General features: G+C 43.0%; 1 protein-coding gene across 2 annotated transcripts; it reads left to right on the forward strand.

Annotated features, from left to right (window-relative positions):
• The first annotated feature begins 290 nt into the window (after window positions 1–290).
• Window positions 291–10,931, forward strand: RBP4 (retinol binding protein 4). Of its 2 annotated transcripts, none has more exons than XM_067552857.1 (6): window positions 291–363; window positions 713–854; window positions 1,686–1,822; window positions 1,986–2,092; window positions 5,563–5,775; window positions 10,574–10,931. In XM_067552857.1, exons 2-6 carry the CDS (start codon window positions 723–725, stop codon window positions 10,726–10,728), a joined length of 744 nt encoding a protein of 247 aa, XP_067408958.1. In that variant the 5' UTR covers window positions 291–363; window positions 713–722; the 3' UTR covers window positions 10,729–10,931. The 2 variants fall into 2 exon arrangements, with proteins under 2 accessions (XP_067408958.1, XP_067408957.1); XM_067552856.1 differs by lacking the exon at window positions 10,574–10,931 and adding an exon at window positions 9,179–10,542.
• The last annotated feature ends 9,751 nt before the right edge of the window (window positions 10,932–20,682 follow it).

Genomic DNA, 20,682 nt, shown 5'->3' on the forward strand with positions numbered 1-20,682 from the left:
CCTCTCTCTCACACACACACACTTACACACTTTCTCCCTCCCTGATTTTGGATCTTGCCTTTTGGGCTGTGCTGTAAAAGCTTTTCTCCCCGTGCCTGGGGTTAAAGATCGCCCGAGTTACCTCTGCCTGCCGTTGTTATGCAAGACCCTGATGCGAAGGGCCCCTGGGCCGGCTGGAATCGATCACGTTTCCTTAGTCTTTTACCCCGCGAAGTTACGCAAGAGCAGAGCCCGCCCCCACCCCTACGCTGTATAAAGCGCCCCCGGCCCCGCGCTGTCCGGTCGCCTCGTCTCCCCTCCGCGAGCGCTTGGGCTGCAGACCGGCTGCCTGCTTGCGGGGACCTGCGCTGCTGCGCGCTCACTGTAAGAGAGGCGTCCAGCTGGGGAGGCCTCTCCTCAGTCGCTTGTGATGAACCCTATTGCCCCGGGCGGTGGCTAGAAACGCTGCAGCCAGGCACACAGTGGGGCCACCCCACCATCTGCACGGGGGACCTTCTGGATGCGTTGGCACCCCATTTCTGGGTGCCTCGGGGACCACCCACGCTGTGCGCTGGGGGCAGTCTGCTGGGCAGGCAGTGGGGGGGCTCCCTTGCTGCTTTGGGGGTGCCTGTCTCTGAGCATCTTGGGGACAGCCGGATGTTTGGGACCGTCTCCTTTCCGGTGCCTTCCCGCCCTTGCTGATGATTGGGTCTGTCTCTGTTTGCTGTTGCAGTAGGCGAAGGATGGCTCGGTCCGGGAGATTGCTGGCCTGGCTCCCGCTGGTGGCCCTGGCTCTGCTGGGCAGTGGATGCAGAGCAGAGCGGGACTGCCGAGTGAGCAGCTTCAGAGTCCAGGAGAACTTCAGCAAGGCTCGCGTAGGTGTCCCTTCCCCTCCCTGCCCTCTGGGACTGGCTCTCCTGGGATCCTGCCAGATTTCACCCCAAGACCCAAAATGTACTATCTAAATAAAGACCCAATTCGCCTCCTCCTTGGGTGCCAAATACCCAGCCTCCAATGCAGAGCGCCCCAAAACTCATATCTGGCACCTGAGTGCGGGCAGCTTGCGGCCCAGAGCCCCAAATTCTAAGGCCTAAACAGAGAACAAGGGTATGGTCTAAACAGAGGAAAAATGCAGCAGCTCCTCATGCAGCAAAAGATTTAGACCCTGCTAGAAACGGGACCAGCAGCACCATAACCCTCCCCCAGCCGGAGCCTTGATCTTGCTGGATCCAGATTTTAAAAAATCTCAAACTCAAAAACTCTACCAGAAGAGAGAAGTTCAGCTGCTCTAGTTCCACTGCAAAAATCCAGAACCCTTGTGTGCCAGGTTACATTACTATTCCTGTTATTGTTTGTATTTCTGTAGCAAGGTATAGAAGTGTTTTGTACAGTGGGAGCAGCTGTCTTTGCACTCTTTTTAGGCATAAGAACTTAGAGGATTGGGACCAAAACCTAGCAGGATCCAGCTGCTGAATCTGACCCTTTGTGGTACTTGTGCTCCTTGGTGAATTGTATCCGAATTGCTTTTGGTGCAATGGGAGCAGCTGGATTTATCCTCTAATTTGATGGTACGAATTTGGAGGCTTGGGGCCAAAGATTAGCAGGGTCCTGCAAGGTTCAGGCAGATCCAGCTTTTCCGGTCTTCCCTACACTTGGGACTGCCATGCTCCGCAGGCCTAAGCCGAGCCTCTCTCCTCTCCCTGCAGTATAGTGGCACCTGGTACGCCATGGCCAAGAAAGACCCCGAGGGACTGTTCCTGCAGGACAATGTGGTAGCCCAGTTCGCCGTAGATGAGAATGGACAAATGAGTGCCACTGCCAAGGGCAGAGTCCGGCTCTTCAAGTAAGTTGCTTGGCACCCTTCCTTCTCTTCCCACTCCACTTCCCCAGAGCCCCGACCTTCTGCTCCTCTAACTCTTCCTTGTACCATGTGTTCATCACTAACTGACCTCAGGTCCAGGCTTCCAGGTTTGAACCCAGTGTCTTTTGTCTCTCTATATTTGTAGTAACTGGGATGTTTGTGCTGACATGATTGGCTCCTTCACTGACACTGACAATCCTGCCAAGTTCAAGATGAAGTATTGGGGTGTAGCGTCTTTTCTCCAGAAGGGAAGTAAGTACTCATAACTAGTGGGGCATTTTTACAGCAAGAGATTCAGGGCTGCGTGATGCACTTTTGGAGCATCTACATGAGAGAAAAAAGGGGTTTTTAACCATGTTAGTTAACATATGGTAGCTACCACACGGTAAAATCCTAGAGCAGACCAGGCAGTTTCTAGTTTTCACATGTGTTAGCTGGTCAATGTTTTTCCTACTGCAGTCAAAGTCTTTGCATGCCAAAGGTCATACATTTGTTTTTCTTCCAAGCCATATACAAACTGGAGTCACCACATGAAAGGAGTAGAAGGAGGTTGAGAAGATTATGAGCTTTTAGTTCAGATCTGTTTTTTATTTGAATGTGTTTGGCTTTTTCAAGGAAATTAATTTCAGATTTAGTCTTCAACAACCTGGTAGAGGAGGATTTTGCAGCTATTCTTTCTCTTAGCCTTTGTGGATATTTTATGAATATAGGGACTTTCTCTTTTTTTGACAAACAAACTCTCAACATATTAATATTGAGTCCCATTCTCCCCTATGTGAGATTAATCCATCTAGGGAAGTAGAAACTCCAGCACTCTTCACTTGAGAAGTTTCCATGGAATTCCTCCTCAGGGAGGAAGTGGAATTTAGAAGAGATGAGGGCTCCACACGCCCCAACACACAGTTCTCAGGGGATCTCCAGGAACCCATTTGCCTCTGGCCTACTGTCCACTCTCTTGCCAGCTCACTACTGAGCCATACTTCCAGGGACTGCTGATTGCTGGCTGCCCCACACTGCAGAGATGGAAGCACTGTACTATACATTGCTACAAACTCTGGTCCCCCTGAAGAGGGAGAAGAGTCTGGCAGAACCCAGCTGGCCAGCACCACCTCCTTCAACTCTGTGGAGGCCAAATACTGAAGAGGAGGTCCATAAGGCCAAGGGGAGCATGGTGTGGAGATGGCAGCCCTCCCTCTTACACTCCCTCCTTCCCACTGGTTCATACCTGTGGATGTAGGAAGGTTAGAGGAATATTAATTGTTATACTAAATGCTAAATAGTTGAGAACTGTCTAAAATTCTAACTGCAAATTGTGAATAGGATTTGTGATACATCTCTTTGCATATGCCTAGCAAATACACATTTATAAGAAACCTAAGAGGCAATAGGATGATACTTTTCTTCTGCTCACACATGTCTGTGGTAGGAAAACAGAGCTTTCCAGAAGGTAATGTGACTAGGAGAGCTTGAAGTAATCTGGTGCATGACCAGCAGGAACATATTTATTTTCTCCAGCTTAACCCTGTGGCTGACCATTTTAAACATTATTTTTTCAGTCCTTAAAAGAGCATATGCGCAGGTGCAACAAGTATAAAAATAAGGCCCAGAAGACAGAAGTATTTGCCGGGAAGTATAACGAATGTTCCCAAGTAGATTTATTTTTTGTTAAAATTCTTCCATGTTTCAGAAGAACAATGAGTGACATTAATGCTTCACCGAACCCAACATTATGTTTTCTTAGATTTATTACAGACTTAAAACTTTCATATTACTTTAAGGGACGTTGTCAACTGGTTTAGACTTTATATTTGACCTGCATGATATAACCCAGTGATGGCAATTTCCTCAAGATTCAGAATATCTATTGCTTTTTTAATTCTTCTCCTCTACCAAGAAATTAACCTCAGCAACAGTAGTCACTATGTAAATTGGACCTGGCTGAAAACAATATTTGTGATTCCTCTACTGTGGCTGCAGCCACATTTAACTCACATTCCCAGAGCTGGAAAAACCAGAGAAGCTGGGAAAGGGAAAGGACTCAGATTCTGGGAAAATCCATCATCATAATGATGATGAAGTGGGTAAGATTTCTTTGAGAGGGGCGTACAGAAGACATCCTGTGAGATTGCTTTGGAAAATAATCCTGTTCCTTAGACCAGCCCCAGAGCCCATCTGTCTCCTTTTGTGAAGAAAGACCTGTGGGCTGTGCAGGTGATGGATGGATCCAGATGGGGAGTCGTGAAGTATGGGAGTTTTCCTGTACTGTGCTCCCACTGGCAGTTCTGCAGCTCACTCAGGAGAGGGTTGGGTGTGTTTTTTGGGTTTTTTTCATTTTGACCTTCCAGATGGGACTGACCTTTGCCCCAGAGCAATCAGCCTGCCACAGAATCAGCACTTGCAGTTTCCTGAGGCTTGCGTGATCTAAAAGGCCATGGATTTATTCTGCCTGATAAGAGCTGCAATGCATGTGTCTTTGAATTTCTTTTTTAGTACTTCAGCATTTAAAAGTGCCATTATTCACGCCCAAGATCTACACGTCTACCAAGTTAGTTGAAAATTAAAGTTGGTGCAACCCTTGTAGCCTGGTGGACTCTCACTTTACATTGACACAGATGTAGTTAAAATCGTACAATAGAATTTGTGCAGCTTGTGCAGCTTCCAAACGGTAAATCTGCTTGTGGAAGGATTATACTGTCACTAAAATATAAGCAAAAGAAGTCTGCTTGTGACAGCAAAAATTGTCCATGATTTAAATTCAAAGCACACAAATGAAGCAAACAGGCAGAACTTATATGGAGTTCTGTCTAAGGTTTTATCTTGATAACATAAAAATGCATTCAGTATTGCAATCTAATATTAAAACTATATGCTTTTAAAACACATATTGCTTCTTTGTGAGAGAAGTAATTCTGGAAATACTCATCCCACCTTATTTTGGTTATAACTATAAATAAACTTGACCCAAGACCCTACCTCCAAATGCTCTGGCAGGTTGGGAAAGTTTCCATCCAGATCTAAGATTTGCAGCTCAGACATATCTTTAATTATAATATGTCATTTAAAGAATAATGCAATCAAATATCCAGTATAAAGGCAGGTTCCACAGCTACTGGTCCACAGTATGGCTATGATTGCTGGGCTGTGGAGTTGGCAGAGGCAACACAATGGCAGTTTTGGTAGTACTTTGCTGTCTAAGATTGCCCCTTGAAGGGTGGACTCACGAACTGCCTGGCACTTGGGAACGATCCTCAGGGACAAAAGTCCTAAGATGGGTGGCAGGGTCTTTCCAGGTTAACTGAATGTCAAGCAGCCAGGGATGATTGTTAAAAGGTCCATATGATTTCAAGATGACACTTCTCCCTGGGTGAGAGTGTCCTGCCTGTTGGCCAAGAGGAGGCCAGAGGTGAATGCGTTTCAGAATGCAGTTACTTAGTCCTGTTGGCTCCTGTTGATTTATTTCCTCTCATTGACTAAATTCATCCCAAATGTTGTGATGATGCCAATGTCTTGGGTCTGAGCCTGAGCGGTGCCAGGCGCATGCAACTCCCCCATATTTCGATAAGAATTGTGGGTGTCCAGCACCTATCAGGATCAGGCTGTTTGCCATCATTCAAACCAAACTGTGCGATATTCTTCTGACTGAGTAATGCAGAATTCTATCTAAGTGAACATCTCTTCCTACCTCTGTAACTTCCTTGCTCCTTCCCTATGGTTTTTTCCAGATGACGATCACTGGGTAGTTGACACAGATTATGATACTTATGCACTTCATTACTCCTGCCGCCAACTATATGAGGATGGCACCTGTGCTGATAGTTACTCCTTTGTGTTCTCCCGGGACCCTAACGGCTTGCCACCAGAAGCACAGAGAATTGTCAGGCAAAGGCAGGTCGACCTCTGCTTGGACAGAAAATACAGAGTTATTGTCCATAATGGTAAGAACCCTTTTTTTCCAGAAACATTTTATTTGGGAGGTGAAATGACTGTCCTGCTAGGAAGCTCTTTCTCTAATGGACAGGGATGGTAGGAAATGCTGCACTTAGTAGCTGTATATGATCTTATTTTCTTACTGCAAACTCATAGTTTCAGATATACCATTTTCACTTTTACTGCCCTGCAGCTTCCTGTGCAGCCCATCCCATTGGTGGAAACAAACCCTGAAGAGAGTTGCAAAACACCCAGATTCATATGATAGGAAAGGGACAAAACCAACACAGCTTCTGTAAAGCAAAATAATGTCTCTAATCTATTAGAACTATTTGGGTGTGTCAATAAAATAGGAGATAAAGGAGAACTGTAGATATAATGTATTTAGACTTTTTAAAAGCCTTTGACAGAGTCCCTCCCAAGACACTGTTAAGGAAAATAAGTAAGCATGGGCTACATCTGCACTATAAACCTGGAGCGTGATTCCCAGCTTGCATAGATGGACATGTGCTAGCTCTGTTTGTCAAAAAAAGATATGCTCGAGTTCAAGCAGGAATTAATTCAGGGAAGTCCTATGGCCTGTGTCATACAGGAGGCCACATTAGATGATCAGAATGGCCCCTTCTGGCTTTACAGTTTGACTCTATTGATCATTCTAATCTATGAATAGATTAACAAAGAATAATATAAATAGTTAATTTTCAGCATGGCAATATGTTAACAGTGGGGTGCCACAAAGACCTACGTAGCACAGTTGGCACTGAATATATTTACTAATGATCCAGAAAAAGTTGGTGAACAGAATGAAAATAAATGTTGTCCATAATGAACATTTGCAGACCCCACAAAATTAGGATAGACTGGCTGGGCAGCACAACTGCAAATGAAATTCACTTTTGATACATACAAGGCAATAAACATTTGCAAGAATAATTTTAACTACTCATACATAGTGTTGAGCTTTGAATTAACTGTAAGCACTCAGGGAAAAGATCTGGGTGTCACTGTGGATAGCTCATTGAAAAAGAGTGCTCAGTGTACAGCAGCAACCAAAAAAGCACACAACATGTTTGGATGCCTAAAGAACAGGGCAGAAAAAATGCAGAAAATAGTATAATGCCATTATATATATATATATATCAATGATATTTTCTCACTGTGAATACAGTGTTTGGTTCTGTTCACCCCATCTCAAATAAGATATAGCAGAAATAGAGGGGCATAAAGATGGGAAATTAAAATGATTAGAGGCATGGAGAGACTATGTATGAAGAGAGAATGTAAAATGGGGCCCAGCCTTTGTGCTTCAGCTGCAGTTTAGGAGGCGCTGTGCAAAGGTGGATTCTTGCACCTTCCTCTGAACCAATTGGTACTGGCCACTGTGAGAGATGAGATAGTGGACTGGATGAACCATTGGTCTGATCCAGTATGGCCATCCTGCGTTTCTGTTAAATGTACCGTATGTGAAATGTTTGTACATGGGTAAATCAATTGTGAATGTTTGCAAGATGTTACAAGGTGTAAAGAAAATGTATTAGTTCATAAACATTCACAGCTTGGGAAAAACTTCTACAAACTTCTCAGGAGAATCTCCATGTAAAAGAGTTCTTGTTTTCCACAAAATATTTGCAATTGTCTTTAACATTACTTTTTAAAGCACAATTAAAGTTGCAAACATACCCTCCGTACCAAAAAGAGCATTGATAGAACATTAAATGACAAAATTTAAATACAAAAATTAGGAACTTGTCTTCTAACAGTCCCGCACCAACCTTAACTCTGCCCCAGTACTAACTAACCCACCCCTTGTAAAAGCTGAAGACCTCCCACTTTTCACACAAACCTTAACCCTGCCCTGCTGTGTGGCATGCTTTACGCTTTGCCTGCTCTTTCAGCCTGTATTCAGATGGTGGGTAGTGGTCGGAGGTGTCTAGCAGGGCTGGTGTGGCTTCCATGTTTTTTGTGAATGAGAAATGGTATCTTGGATCCTCTGAGGCTGCTCTGTTTTATGCTGGGGATCAGACTGGTGGCTAGATGACCCAGCATCAAGGGTCATTGCATATTAAAGCCAACTGTGCACCACCTCTGTCAGTCAGGTGTGCCGGGCACAATTCAGACAAAGCTCTGGATCTGGGTTTACATTTACCAGAGCGTTAGTTGATTCTGAATTCCCTAGTATCATTGATCCAGAGTCTTGCACACCAAACAGACACACATTGGAACAATGGACAGTGACTGTGGGTATTTGTACAAGAGCTAAAAGAAAAAAAGATTATCAAAATATCTGCATTAGGAAATTTTTCATACAAAGTCCACGTAAATGCAGTTTCTGTGTGAACAGAGTCCTCTCTACGTCTCGTAGTTTTGCTAAGAACTACAGAATTATTCGTAAGAGGAACAAATCCTCATGTCCTTACTCAGTTATGCAGGTCTTACTGAGGAAAAACTCCCACTGAAGGGAACAGACTGTTTCAAATTTCGATTCTAGACCCGGGGTCTTGAAGTTAAATCTTTTTTTCAAAGATTCTTCTTTCCCTTATTAAACTAATACTGTGCTGAAGTAAGCACAATAAATAAATTAATAATCACATATATCTTGGCTTAATATCAGTATAGTTATCTCTAAATAGCAGTTCTTGGTCAATTATCTTTATTTTAAAGCAAAAGAAGATATAGAGAAAAGGCTGGTTTTTTTGTTTTTTTTTTGCCACTTATCTTGAATTTCTGAAGCCAAATCTCTTACTGATTGTGGGTCAGGTGGGATACGCTTATTCATATTGAGTAATATCTTAGTATCTTGAGGTCAATGGACAACATGTGGAGTAAGGTATTTCCTAATGTGGTGAGAGTATCACAGTCTCGCTGTCAGTGAGTATTCCCATTGACAATAAAATTATCACAGATATTTATATTGGCCATAGAACTGCTTGCAGAGCAAGCTACTACTTCATTGTAACCAGGGCATTGCCATCTGGCCTTGTATTAGCATGTACTAAAAACAAAAATTCACAAGAAAATAAATGGATGTCCTTTAGGATAGTATATTACTGCCATTTTTTGTGATCTTTAAATCTTAAATGAAAAGTATGGTAAATCTTGCTAAATTAAATGTATTTTGAAATGGTTCTTGTGATCGATCAGTGCTAACTCCTTCTTTGCCTTTGCATTAATGTCTGGAGCAAAGAAAACAGATCTGATTAATTCCTGTCCTATGTTGAGTTGAAAATCCTTTGGAATTATGTGCTATATAGCTCTAAAGAGCAAAATAATATTGCAGATAATAAACTGATAGGTGTAAGACCACTTTAAAGGACATACATTTATGCTTTAAATGTGGAATGTTTGTATATTTATTTTTATCTTTTTAGTGCTGGCTTAGAAATATCATGAATTTTATTTTGTTTGTTTCAGGATTCTGCTCTTAAATAGTTTCGAAACTACAGAAGCAAATCATGTAACATCATTATGGATGTAAAGTTTGCAAATTGACTGTTTTGTTGTAAACCTTTGAAGCAGGTTCATTCCGACTTAGAATATATTTATCTGAGCTCTGTAGCTCACCCTGTCAATAAATCAATGAAACTTTTAATAAACATGGATAACAGGGAATGCATATTGTGAAAATACATAGAGATGATGGTATTATTGGCGAAAATATTATTTTACTGCAACATTTAGAATTAGAAATCAAGGTGGTGGTACTTTAGCGTATAATCATTATATGCATATAGCATATTTCATTTAATTTAATTTTTTATTGTTTTTTTTTTTATTTTTGTCTAGTAATCTTGCAGGTAAATTTTTAAAAAGACCTAATATCTATTTAATTTTAAAATGCCTTAATTCCTCTTGACTTATTGTGGCTCCTTTATTGGACTTACTGGAAAACAAAATAGTATTTAAATACTAACTCAAACATTGATCACATCACAAAATAGCTTTATTTTATTACACTTCATATTGGACTGAAGATATATAAAAATGCATCATTTGTAATGATCCTGTTTTGTCACCCTTAAGAAAAATAAACATTTCTATCTACTGTAACATTATTGAATCCAGCAAAATGGTGGCAGAGATTGACTAGTTCTAAGGACCAAATTTTCAAATGTGGACTATACCAGCAAAACGCACATATGCTTGTTCAATTGGCATTTTGTGCATACAAGCTAAGTAGTTTGCACAAAAGTATGTTCAGGCAGCCAGTTACCTGATTTGTGCATGCAAATGCCTTTTTTGATTTTATGGGTTTAGTGAGTGCATATAAATCTTTGAGGGTGCACTTTTTATATCCATTTTTAAAAGCTGGTTTCTATTCTTAGTGCAACTGGATAGTAAAACTGGGGCAGATCCTCAGCTGCTGTAAATTGTCATGGCTCTGTTGTAGCCAATGGACAATTTACACCATCTGCAAATCTGCCCAACAGAGCCCAGTTCTTCTCTGAAGTTACACTGTGTTACATTTCTGTATCTCCATCTATGTCAGTGAAGTACATCAGCATGAGAAGAGAATTAGACCCATGGGATTTAATTTTGCAGTTCTTACTCAGGTAAAACTCCTAAAACAATTGAATTGTGCCTAGGTTAGAATCGTAGAAGTTGAACTATAGATTTATTTATTTTATTGTCTGCTTCCTTTAGCATATAATACTATAAAATGGTGAGCTGGTCAGTGTATGGTTTAGCAACCAAAGCAACAGCTAAGACATAGTTCATACATTAATTATTTGGAAATTACAAACAAGGTAGGTTGTTTGTGGTCATTTCTTCTTCCTGTGGTTTCTGTACTTGCCACTCCCCTTCCAGGAAGAGCTGAACAACACAAAAGAAATTGCCGCCATTCATGTCTGAAACGGGTAACATTATACAAAATTGGATTGACGGCAGAGTTGGCAAAAGTGAATGCCATTATCCAGAAGAAAAATGATGGCAAAATATTCAAATCGTGTTTGAAGTTCTGAACTAAAATTAGGAGAATAGTGATGACGATTGGACTCCACATGATGAAGAAAGAGATCATCAGCACAAACAAAGTTCGAAATAGTTTGTAATCTTGTTTGGAGACTCGAATCTGATGATTTTCTGAGTAGGCTAAACTGACATTTAACCTTCTTCTTGATGCTTTTGTAATCTGCATTAAAAAAATAATTTTTATTGTAACAGAGGAGAATTCTTGCTGAGTAGCTTTTTTTTTAAAGCTGCAGAAGTGAATCCTGGCAAATCATGTTCCTGCTCTGAAAAGTGACTGTAAAAAGGGCATTACATAGTTGCATGTTTATTGTCTCTTGACGAGCACATTGGCAGTGTGCTCCGTAAACTAGTAGAAAAATAGTTTTTGTCTCACTGCCCACCCTGAAGCTCAGCCTCAGTCTGGTAGTCAAGCTGGGTTCTTTCCTTGTCATGCTCATCACCCATTTTGCATTGGGAAGTAATAAAGACTTTTAAGGCCAAATTAGGCCCTTAATTAGCCTTGAAATCCCATTGCCTTCAAATTATAATCTAGGTTATCTCATCTATGTAAACCCATTGATTTTTACACAGGTGTAATTGACTGTACTGAAGTGTAGTTAACAATCCTGTTGATGCAGAAGAAGGAACAGAATCCAGCTCACTCTTTTATAGCCATTTTGGCTCTGCAGGGTAAATAGGAGTAAAAAGTAGTAACAACTTAATTTAGTCATTGAAGTCAGCACATGGGACAGGTATGCAAAGGCAGCAGAGCTGTTGAGTGAGCAGGTGCCATGTTTGCATAGTTATTTTCAGAGTAGAGCTGCACCAAGATTCTATTAGCAATAGTTAGAGATGGGCTCCAGGCTCAAAATGTAGATCTGGATCTTGACACCTGAAAAAAAGTATGTGGGCCAAGAATGTTGGTTCCACCCATTGTAAGAATGGACTATTTGCAGAATTTGGATCTGGATGCAGAATTTACCACCCCCAAAGTCTGAGGGTGCTTGTATTCAGGCACTGGCTCAGACCTTGCTCTGCTTATGGGTTTTTCAGTGGTATGTTATACTGGTTAAGGCAGAGATGTCTTTCAAATGTAGAATATATATCTTTGTTCAAAATTTCTGTTTGTCTCTCAGACCTCCCAGGTGCCTACTACTTCCATTAGATAATGAGGTTTTAAACTTGAATGGGAATGTATTTAAAATTCAGTGTAATGTCTTTGACATTTTGATTTCTCTGATCAGAATTTCTTTGTATAAAACAGCCCTGACATCGTGTGCATTCTCTTGTCCTTATGGAAATCTTTAGTTTTTCTGTAAAATTAATTTCAGTGTAATAAGCAAGATTGAGGACACCCGAATCAGCATCTGGGTCTAATGTTTAAGGGCGCTGAGCATCTGCAGCTCCCACTGCCTTCAAGTGGAATTGTTAGTGCTTAGTGTTTGTGAAAAATCAGACTCTAAATGTCCATTCTGAGTGAAGTTAGCATAGCAAAATTAAAATGAGTCCATTATTTGAAAAGTTTTATTTGCTCTATCATTAGAAACAATCCCCTGCCTCTAAAAATTCAGCAGACCAACATTTCAGCTACATACTTTCTCTCATTAGGCCAGATCCTCAGCAGGTGTAAATCAGCTCCAGTGAAGTCAATGGAGCTATGCTGATCTGGCCTATTTATTTTTATTCCAGCTGTTGCGATTTGACTCATTCAGTGTAATAGTTCATTAATATTTCTTCTTCTCTAGCTTAATCACTCTGCATGTGCACATTAATTGCATTGAAAAAGCTACATGATCTAAAGGGCTGAAGGTGGGAGTGGGAGCCAGGAGCTCAGGTTAGAGTGAAAGTGGAAATAAACCTTGAACTCAGGATAAGTTTCTCCACTTATCAATTATTCTCGGTGTAAAACTCAGTTAGTTTGCAGGGCTGACGGTTTCCTAAAAAAATTCATTTATCAGCCTTGTTTGTAGTGTTGTTATAGCCATATTGGTTCCAGCAGGGCCAGCCTTAGGGAAAATGGCACCCTGGGAGAACTTGTATTTTGGCACCCCTGGCTTCTGCTGCCTCCCCACCCGCCTCCCCATCACCACTACACCCCACTGCCTCCCCTTGCACTCCCCACCCCCCCATCACCCCTGGTCCCCTCTGCCTTCCCTGGCTCACCCTACACCCCATTGCTCCTGGCCCCCTGCCGCCCCATCCATCTCCCCATTGCCCCTGGCCCCTGCTGTCTCCCTGGGCTTTTCCCCCATGGCCCCCACCCCCACTGCCTCCCCCACTCCCCAATCCACCATCGCCCCAGCCCCTGCTGCCTCCACATCCATCGCTTCTGGCCCTGCTGCCTCCCTAGGCTCACTACCCATCCCCTCTGGCTCCCACTGCCTGCACCTCCCACCATTGCCCTGAGTTCTCTTCCATAGCCTCACAACCCGGACCTGCCCTGTTCCTTGCCTCTTGACCATGGGAAAGGGAAGACAGAAGAGAAAGGGAAGATAAGACAGAAAATATCATGCTATCACGATATAAATCCCTGGTATGCCTACACCTTGAATCTGTATGCAGTTCTGGTCTCCCCATCTCAAAAAAGATATAGTAGACTTGGAAAAGCTATGGAGAAGAGCAACAAAAATGACTAGGGGTATGGTACAGCTCCTGTATGAGGAGATATTAAAAAGACTTGGACTGTTCTGCTTAGAAAAGAGATAACTAAGAAGGGATATGATAGAGGTCTATAAAATCATGAATGGTGAATAGGGGAAGTGTTATTTACTCCTTCACATAACAAAAGGACTAGGGCGGTCAACCAATGCAATCAATAGGGAGCAGGTTTAAAACTAACATAAGGAAGTACTTCCTCACACAATGCACAGTCAACCTGTGGAACTCATTGCCAGGGGATGTTGTGAAGGCCAAAAGGATAACTAGTTCAAAAAAACATTAGATAAGTTCATGGAGGATAGGTCCATCAATGGCTATTAGCCAAGATGACCAGGGATGCCATCCTGTGCTTTGGATAGTCATAAACCTCCAACTGCCAGAAGCTGGGACTGGATAACAGGAGATGGATCACTTAAAATTGCCCTGTTCTGTTCATTCCCTCTGAATCATCTGACCCTGCCCAGTGTCAGAGACTAGATGGCCCATGGCTCTGACCAGCCATGGCCATTCTTATGTTCTTACCAATTGCTGCTGAGCTTTATTTTGATTTTAACTTTTCAGACCCATCATGAATTAGGTCACTGATCACGTTCTAAGCTTCTGGCTTCCTATTTACCATAGTGCTTTCTGAAGCTCTCTGTTGTAGTCCGGAGCTTGCAGGGACAGGAGAGGCACCATTCATGTCTTTGTCTGTGAGCCTAGGGCTATGCCCTTCCATTTGACCCTAAGAGGGTAACAGAATTAGCCCTTTAAAGAAGGTTTCAAAACATTTTTATTTCAAAAGGCTTTTACCATGGAACATGAATTTTATTTGCGGCTCTGTATTTATTTCAAATGTAGTTTTCACCTCATGCTTTTAGACCCTTAGCCTGCATTTGTTTGATTAAAAAGTTCACGGGAAGCTTCTGTGCCAAGTACAAATAAAATGATGTACAAATACAATCTATTAGTATCAATAGTAATGAAAGGACAAGTAGGAGCCAGTTGACATTATTTGTGCTTTAAATCATTGCTGTGCACATGCCCAAGGCTGATGGATCCAGCACTGAAGAGAGAATCAGCTAGTGATCAGCTGCTCCTCCAGCAATGGAATGATTTATGCAGGTTATTTCAAAGGCCAGGCTGCTATTTAAAATGTTTCTTGTCCAGTACAGTTTGTCAATCAGTTCAGCTAACCATGGGTGACATCTGATTGAAAATGGTGTTTGCTTTTATGATGTTTATATGGCATGCTTTTGCTAACAGTGAAGTTGCATTCACGTCAGCAGCCCTTGGACCCATTTGCCTATTTTTCTTCATAATACAGATGGGAGAAGACATTCTTGGAAACTGAACCTACTCTTAGAGCCTGCTTGTCCTGATATAGGCTACCAGTAACTCTCACTGTGCACAACAGAAGTTACTGGTGTCCTACAGGGAGAAAAAGAGGCCCCTATTTCTAGAGTGAACCAAATCTTTTAAGGTTCAAATACCATATAAACAATGTCTATTCTAGGCTAAGGGAAGAGAGAGAGATTGGAAGGCACTTCACTCGAAGCAGAAGGAGTGAGCAAGCACGATGGAGTCCTAGAAGCAAGATGAGATAAAAAAGGGAGCTGCAGAAGCAAAGAGATACAGAGATGAAAAGGGTGCATTATCAGGAGGGGAGAGAGAAGGGCAGGGGCAGGGGCAGGGGTGGCAGTCCTGATTCAGAAGAGAGAAAACTAAGGCTAAACAGCATGCCCAAGATCTTAGAGTATGTACTCTGTGACATACATATAGCTAAACAATAACTTACTTATCATTCGGAAGCATAGGCTAGGAAACATTTAAGACCTGTTTCAAAAGCTCTGAGGTAATTTATAACCCAAAACTTTTTTGGGCTTATCCTTATCCTTCTTTAGCCCTTATCCCATTTTATACCAGGCTGGTCATGGTAACAGTTTCTATTCCAGAACTGCTGACCACTCAAGTCACGGTTAAACTTGGCTTGCCACTAAAGCACCTCTCCAGTTTCATTAACACAGATTACAAGGACCAGAAGGCTGAATTATGCAGTCCTTATTGGAGAAAAACGCTCACTGAATTCACAGGGAGATTTGCTCAGTTAAGGGCTGCAGAATTTAGTCAAGAGTTTTTCTATTTTTAGACACGTTATATATTTAACAAGCTATGGATCTTATTCACATCAAGTGAAATCCACATAAAGTCTGAGTATGTGGGCTGTATATAGGCAAAATGTGGAGTGGTTGGGAAGATGAGACTCTCACCCTCAAATTGGGGCAAGGGACTCCTACACAGCCTTTTCCAGTTCCTGGGGCTTGATAACTCAGCCCTATTGCTGCTGGTGCCGATCTCTATTACTTCCTAACCCTCAAACGTGCTTTTGAAGAAAGTGAAAAATAACTATGTTCAACAGACCCATGAATACGAGTCCCAGTGCACTGAAAACTAGTGTTTGTCGCCTTGAGAATACAAACCCTTATTCCTACTGACGTGTCATTTATTTATTGTTTGAATATTAAAAAATTTTTCCTTTCTACATGCTGTAATCACATTACTGTGTTGCTTTCACTATAAAAGAAAGCTGTTTTACATACTGTCTTCCCATTGTTTTGTAATCCTGAAACCAGTATGAAAATAGTACTGGAGAGTTAGGAAAATCTCCCCTTTTAAGGGCAAAATCCTCCTTCCTCATGCACAGCTCCCACTAGCAGCAAAAATGGGTCATAGAAGAATGGTAATGACTGTGAATTGTGAAACTGGTTTAGTTCATTGAAATTCCGTTAAGGTGGGACCTGAATACTGACTGTTACTGTTCACTGAATGCAGTATTTCGTATTTAAATGTGTTCAATTTTACCAATAACATTGTCCACCTCTCCAGCATAAAAGTGCAGAACTGGAAGGGACCTAGTGAGCCTTCTAGTCCAATCCCCTGCACTCAAGACAGGGCTAAGTATTATCTAGACCAGTGTTTCTCAATTATATTTCCCCGCAGAACCCTTGTCCGGCCATGCCATACTCTCCGCCGAAAAGTCCGGGAAATCTTCCCCTTTTCAGCGGCACGGTGTAGGTGGCTTTCGGCTCGCTAAGCCGTTTTCGGCATTGCAATCAGCTGTTCGGCGGCACGCGATTTTTGTATCTTTCGGCGGCGTGGTTCCGCTTTTTCGCGGAACCCTTCAACTTGTCCCGCGGAACTCCAGGGTTCCGCGGAACACTATTTGAGAAACACTGATCCAGACCATCCCTGACAGGTGTTTGTCTAACCTGCTCTTAAAAACCTCCAATGAAGGAGATTCCACACTCTCCCTACGCAATTTATTCCAGTGCTTCACTGTCTTGACAGTTAGGAAGCTTTTCCTAATGTCCAACCTAAACCACCCTTGCTGCAATTTAAGCCCATTGCTTCTTGTCCTTTCCTCAGGGGTGAACTAGAACAATTTTCTCTCTCCTCCTTGTAACGGCCTTTTATATACTTGAAAATTGTTAGCATGTCCCCCCTGTCTTCTCTTCTCCAGACTAAACGAACCCAGATTTTTCAATCTTCCCTCATAGGAAAGTTTAAGATTCCGTCACGGGTATTCTTTGTAAAAGTCAGGGACAGTTCGCTTGTAAGAAACAAAAATTCAAGGAAGCCAGTGACCTGTCCCTTACTTTTACTAAAAATATCCTGGGGCAAGGGGGACAAACAAAGCATTGCTGGGGCTCGCAGCTGCTCCAGTTCCACTGCCGCTCCTGTGGCAACCAACCGGTCGCTGCTCCAGTGGGTTGGGTCCACTGCTTTGGCGACCCAGAGTGGCTGGCTGCCTATCAGCTGTTTGGTGGCCACTGGTGAAATGTTCAGGGGCCCTCGGGCTGGCTGACAATCAGCTGTTTGGTGTCCTAGGATTGACAGCTGTTCCAGCCCTGCCCCAGAAAAAGTCATGGAGGTGCCAGAACATCACAGAAGCTGTGACGTCCATGACCTCATTGTATCCTTACCCTTAGGTCATGTTTTCTAGATTTTTCATTATTTCTGTTGCTCTTCTCTGGACTTTCTCCAGTTTGTCCACATCTTTCCTGAAATGTGGTGCCCAGAACTGGACACAATATGCCAGATCAGGCCTAATCAGCACAAAGCAGAGTGGAAGAATTAATTCTTGTATCTTGCTTGCAACACTCCTGCTAATACATCCCAGAATGATGTTTGCTTTTTTTGCAACCTGTTGACTCATACTTAGCTTGTGATTCACTATGACCTCCCCAGATCTCTTTCCTCAGTACTCTTTCCTAGGGAGTCATTTCTCATTTTGTATGTGTGCAACTGACTGTTCCTTGCTAAGTGTAGTACTTTGCATTTGTCCTTATTGAATTTCATCCTATTTACTCCAGACCATTTCTCCAGTTTGTCCTGATCATTTTGAATTTTAATCCTATCCTCCAGAGCACTTGTAGCCCCCTCTCAGCTTGGTATGATCCACAAACCTTATAAGTATACTCTTTATGCCATTAGCTAAATCACTGATGAAGCTATTGAACAGAATCGGACCCAGCCCCACCCCCATCCTTTGATATGCCCTTCCAGCTTGACTGTGAACCACTGATAATTACTTTCTGGGAACGGTTTTCCAACCAGTTCTGCACCCACCTTATACTAGCTCCACCTAGGTTGTATTTGCCTAGTTTGTTTATGAGATAAGAGTAAGTTCTTTGGTCCCTGGTCATCAGCTCTGACGAACGAGGGCTCATTGTGATTTAAACCACCTGAGCACTCCCTCAGTTGTGGTGCTGCTTTGTCATCATAGTCCAGTACCCTGGTGCAAGTGAGAGCTGCTGGCAATGCTCCCTGCATTGGCCACAGGAATGGATGGTGGTGAAGGAGCCATAAGACTCGTTTTGCCCTCCCAGGGGTAAACTAAGCTTAGTGGTGCTGCTGGAGCATTGCAAAGCAGCCCTAAGGCAGGCAAGAATGAGTCTTTTTGCACTCATGTCATGCATTTCATTACAGGATCTCAAAGCACAGTACAGGGGTGTAAAGTATTGCCCCTGTTTTAATGTTGGAGAAGCTAAGGCACAGAGGAATTAACACTTGTCCAAAATCACACAGAGAGTTATAACTCAGGTCTTGGCCATCAACAGACCGATGTTATTCACATGGGACAAAGATCAGCACAGCGTACCTCTGACTGTCTGAACTGCAGCCTGTGGAAGCTGTGAACTCTGCCACTGTTGCAGAGAGACTTTGGTCTGCTGAATTTGGTCTGCTGCTGTGAGAGATGCTGAGCTCCCTCAACTCCTGTTAATTTCAGTGGGCACTGAGGGCATCTCTCAAGAGGCTTTCAGCACTTCACTGGCTTGGGCTCTTATTCAGGGGAAAAAATCACTCCCATGTGGAAAGTCTAAATCAAGGAACCTCGTTCATGCTGGTAAGTGGTGAAATTGCTGGTGGAAGGAGAATGCATAGAAATGAGTGCCCAGCATTCTATGCTCTACTATTCTCTGTCCTTAATCTGCCTTTTTCCCTGCTCAGCCAGCAGGGTTCCACTCTCCGTATGTGTTACTACAGTCCTAGAGCAGGAATAATTGTCCTGTGTGGCCTTCACTGGCTGGGGAGACAGACAGATTGCTGCTTCCTGGCGTAAGCGCATGGTAATGTTCCATATCTAATCAGTTTGGTTGGGGATGGGGCTGGGCTGGATGGTTCCATGGTGCTCGGGATGCTGAAATTAAAGATGCTTGCCACTCCCTCTCCCATCCACTGCCTGTAGTTGCCTCCTTTTTAAAATATGCTACGTGGTGCTCTACCATATTCTAATTTATGCGACACAATCTGTTATACCCCATGATCCATTGCACAGCTCTCAGATGTGGTCTCCATCTGGTAACAGAGCTGGGAGTGGCGCCTAAACTAAAACAGCTTGAAGGAAGTACATTAGCACCACCTATCACACCCAAGACAGCATTAAAGTAGACTTTACATTCAAAGGTCCACAGTCAACTTTTTTCTAGCGCTCCAAGCACTGATGAATGGGAAGGACAAGGATAGTAGGTGTCTGTGTGCATGTGGGGAGAGGCTTGAGGAGGAGGCTGAGCTGGGAATCTGGAATGGGTGGGATCTGCGCTGGAGAGAAGGTTTGTCTGCTGTAGAATATCATCCTAGCCTGTAACCCAGTCAGTCCACCCAGGACTGGGGCTCATGTGTGGGCTCGTCTCTTCTCTCTGGCTGAACTCTAGAAAAAACTGTTTTCATACCTGTGGACGCTTGTAACAGGGTGCACACTGACCCTTTCAGGGAGGCTATTGGTCACAACCTGGTCCCAATTAAGCACTGAACAAGGAAATTCTGTCATATGTACTCCTCAGAAGGACCCTGGAAATTGTAGGCTGCTGCAAGGCAGGCTGGGAAGGAGTGCCAGGAAATATGAGGGGAAACCTTTCTTAGAAGAAAGAGGGTCCAGGGACAAGGGCAGGCCTGGAGCAGGGACACTCCATCAATGACACTGGGTGGGGTGGCTGCCCAGGAGGGGCTGTGCTGAAAAGAGTCTGTGAGGAAACCCAGAGACAGGTTAGACAAGAAGGAACCCTAAGGGGGTAAGAGAGAGGACTGTTTGGTGAGCCCAGGAGAAGGGTGAAGGTTTTGACATGCAGCAGTAGGAATTGTGAAGTAGGGCAGAGTGTGGCCCGGATGTCATAGCTGCTATGCTCTCATTGCACTCGAGAGGACAGCCAGAAGGGCGTCCCCAACATGGCCTATGGCGAAAGAGTCACCATCTGACCTTAGAGGCCCAATCATACAAGGTGCTGCTGAGGGCCTTCAACTCCCATTGAAGTTAATGGCAGTTGAGAGGTGGCAGCACCATGCAGGATCAGGGCCCTAGGTCACTTGCCCAAAGTCAGAGGAAATTAATGTCAGAACATACATTAAAACTCAACAGGTCCTGGCTCCAAGGCCCATGTTTAAGCCACCACATCTCCCTCCCAGAGAGAAAAAGTAGAACAAAAATGTTGCTTTCCCCACCTTGCCCTTTCTTTCTTTCTTTCTTTTTTTTGTCTACTGCTTTCGTTTGCTGACAATTGTTTAATTGTTTAACATCCTGGAGGTTGGGAGAGAGTAACTACACGCTAGTGAAAAGTACATCATAGGACTGACACATCATAACTATGGCTTCTGTTTTGGGGGATTTATTAATTTAATTGGGGTGGGGGTAGCAGTTTTTGAGTTTTATGTAGCTGTCCAAAAATCAAGGGTTTTGGGGGCTTTCTCTTTGTATATACTATAATGAGTAATCTCTTTGTAATATCCTCTAACGTGCTTTAATGTTTCAATACAGTGCTAATACTGTTTCA

This window comes from Emydura macquarii, unplaced genomic scaffold, assembly GCF_026122565.2.
Source record: "Emydura macquarii macquarii isolate MOO-44397 ecotype Brisbane River unplaced genomic scaffold, CSIRO-AGI_Emac_v2 contig_1390, whole genome shotgun sequence".
Taxonomy (NCBI): Eukaryota; Metazoa; Chordata; order Testudines; family Chelidae; genus Emydura; species Emydura macquarii.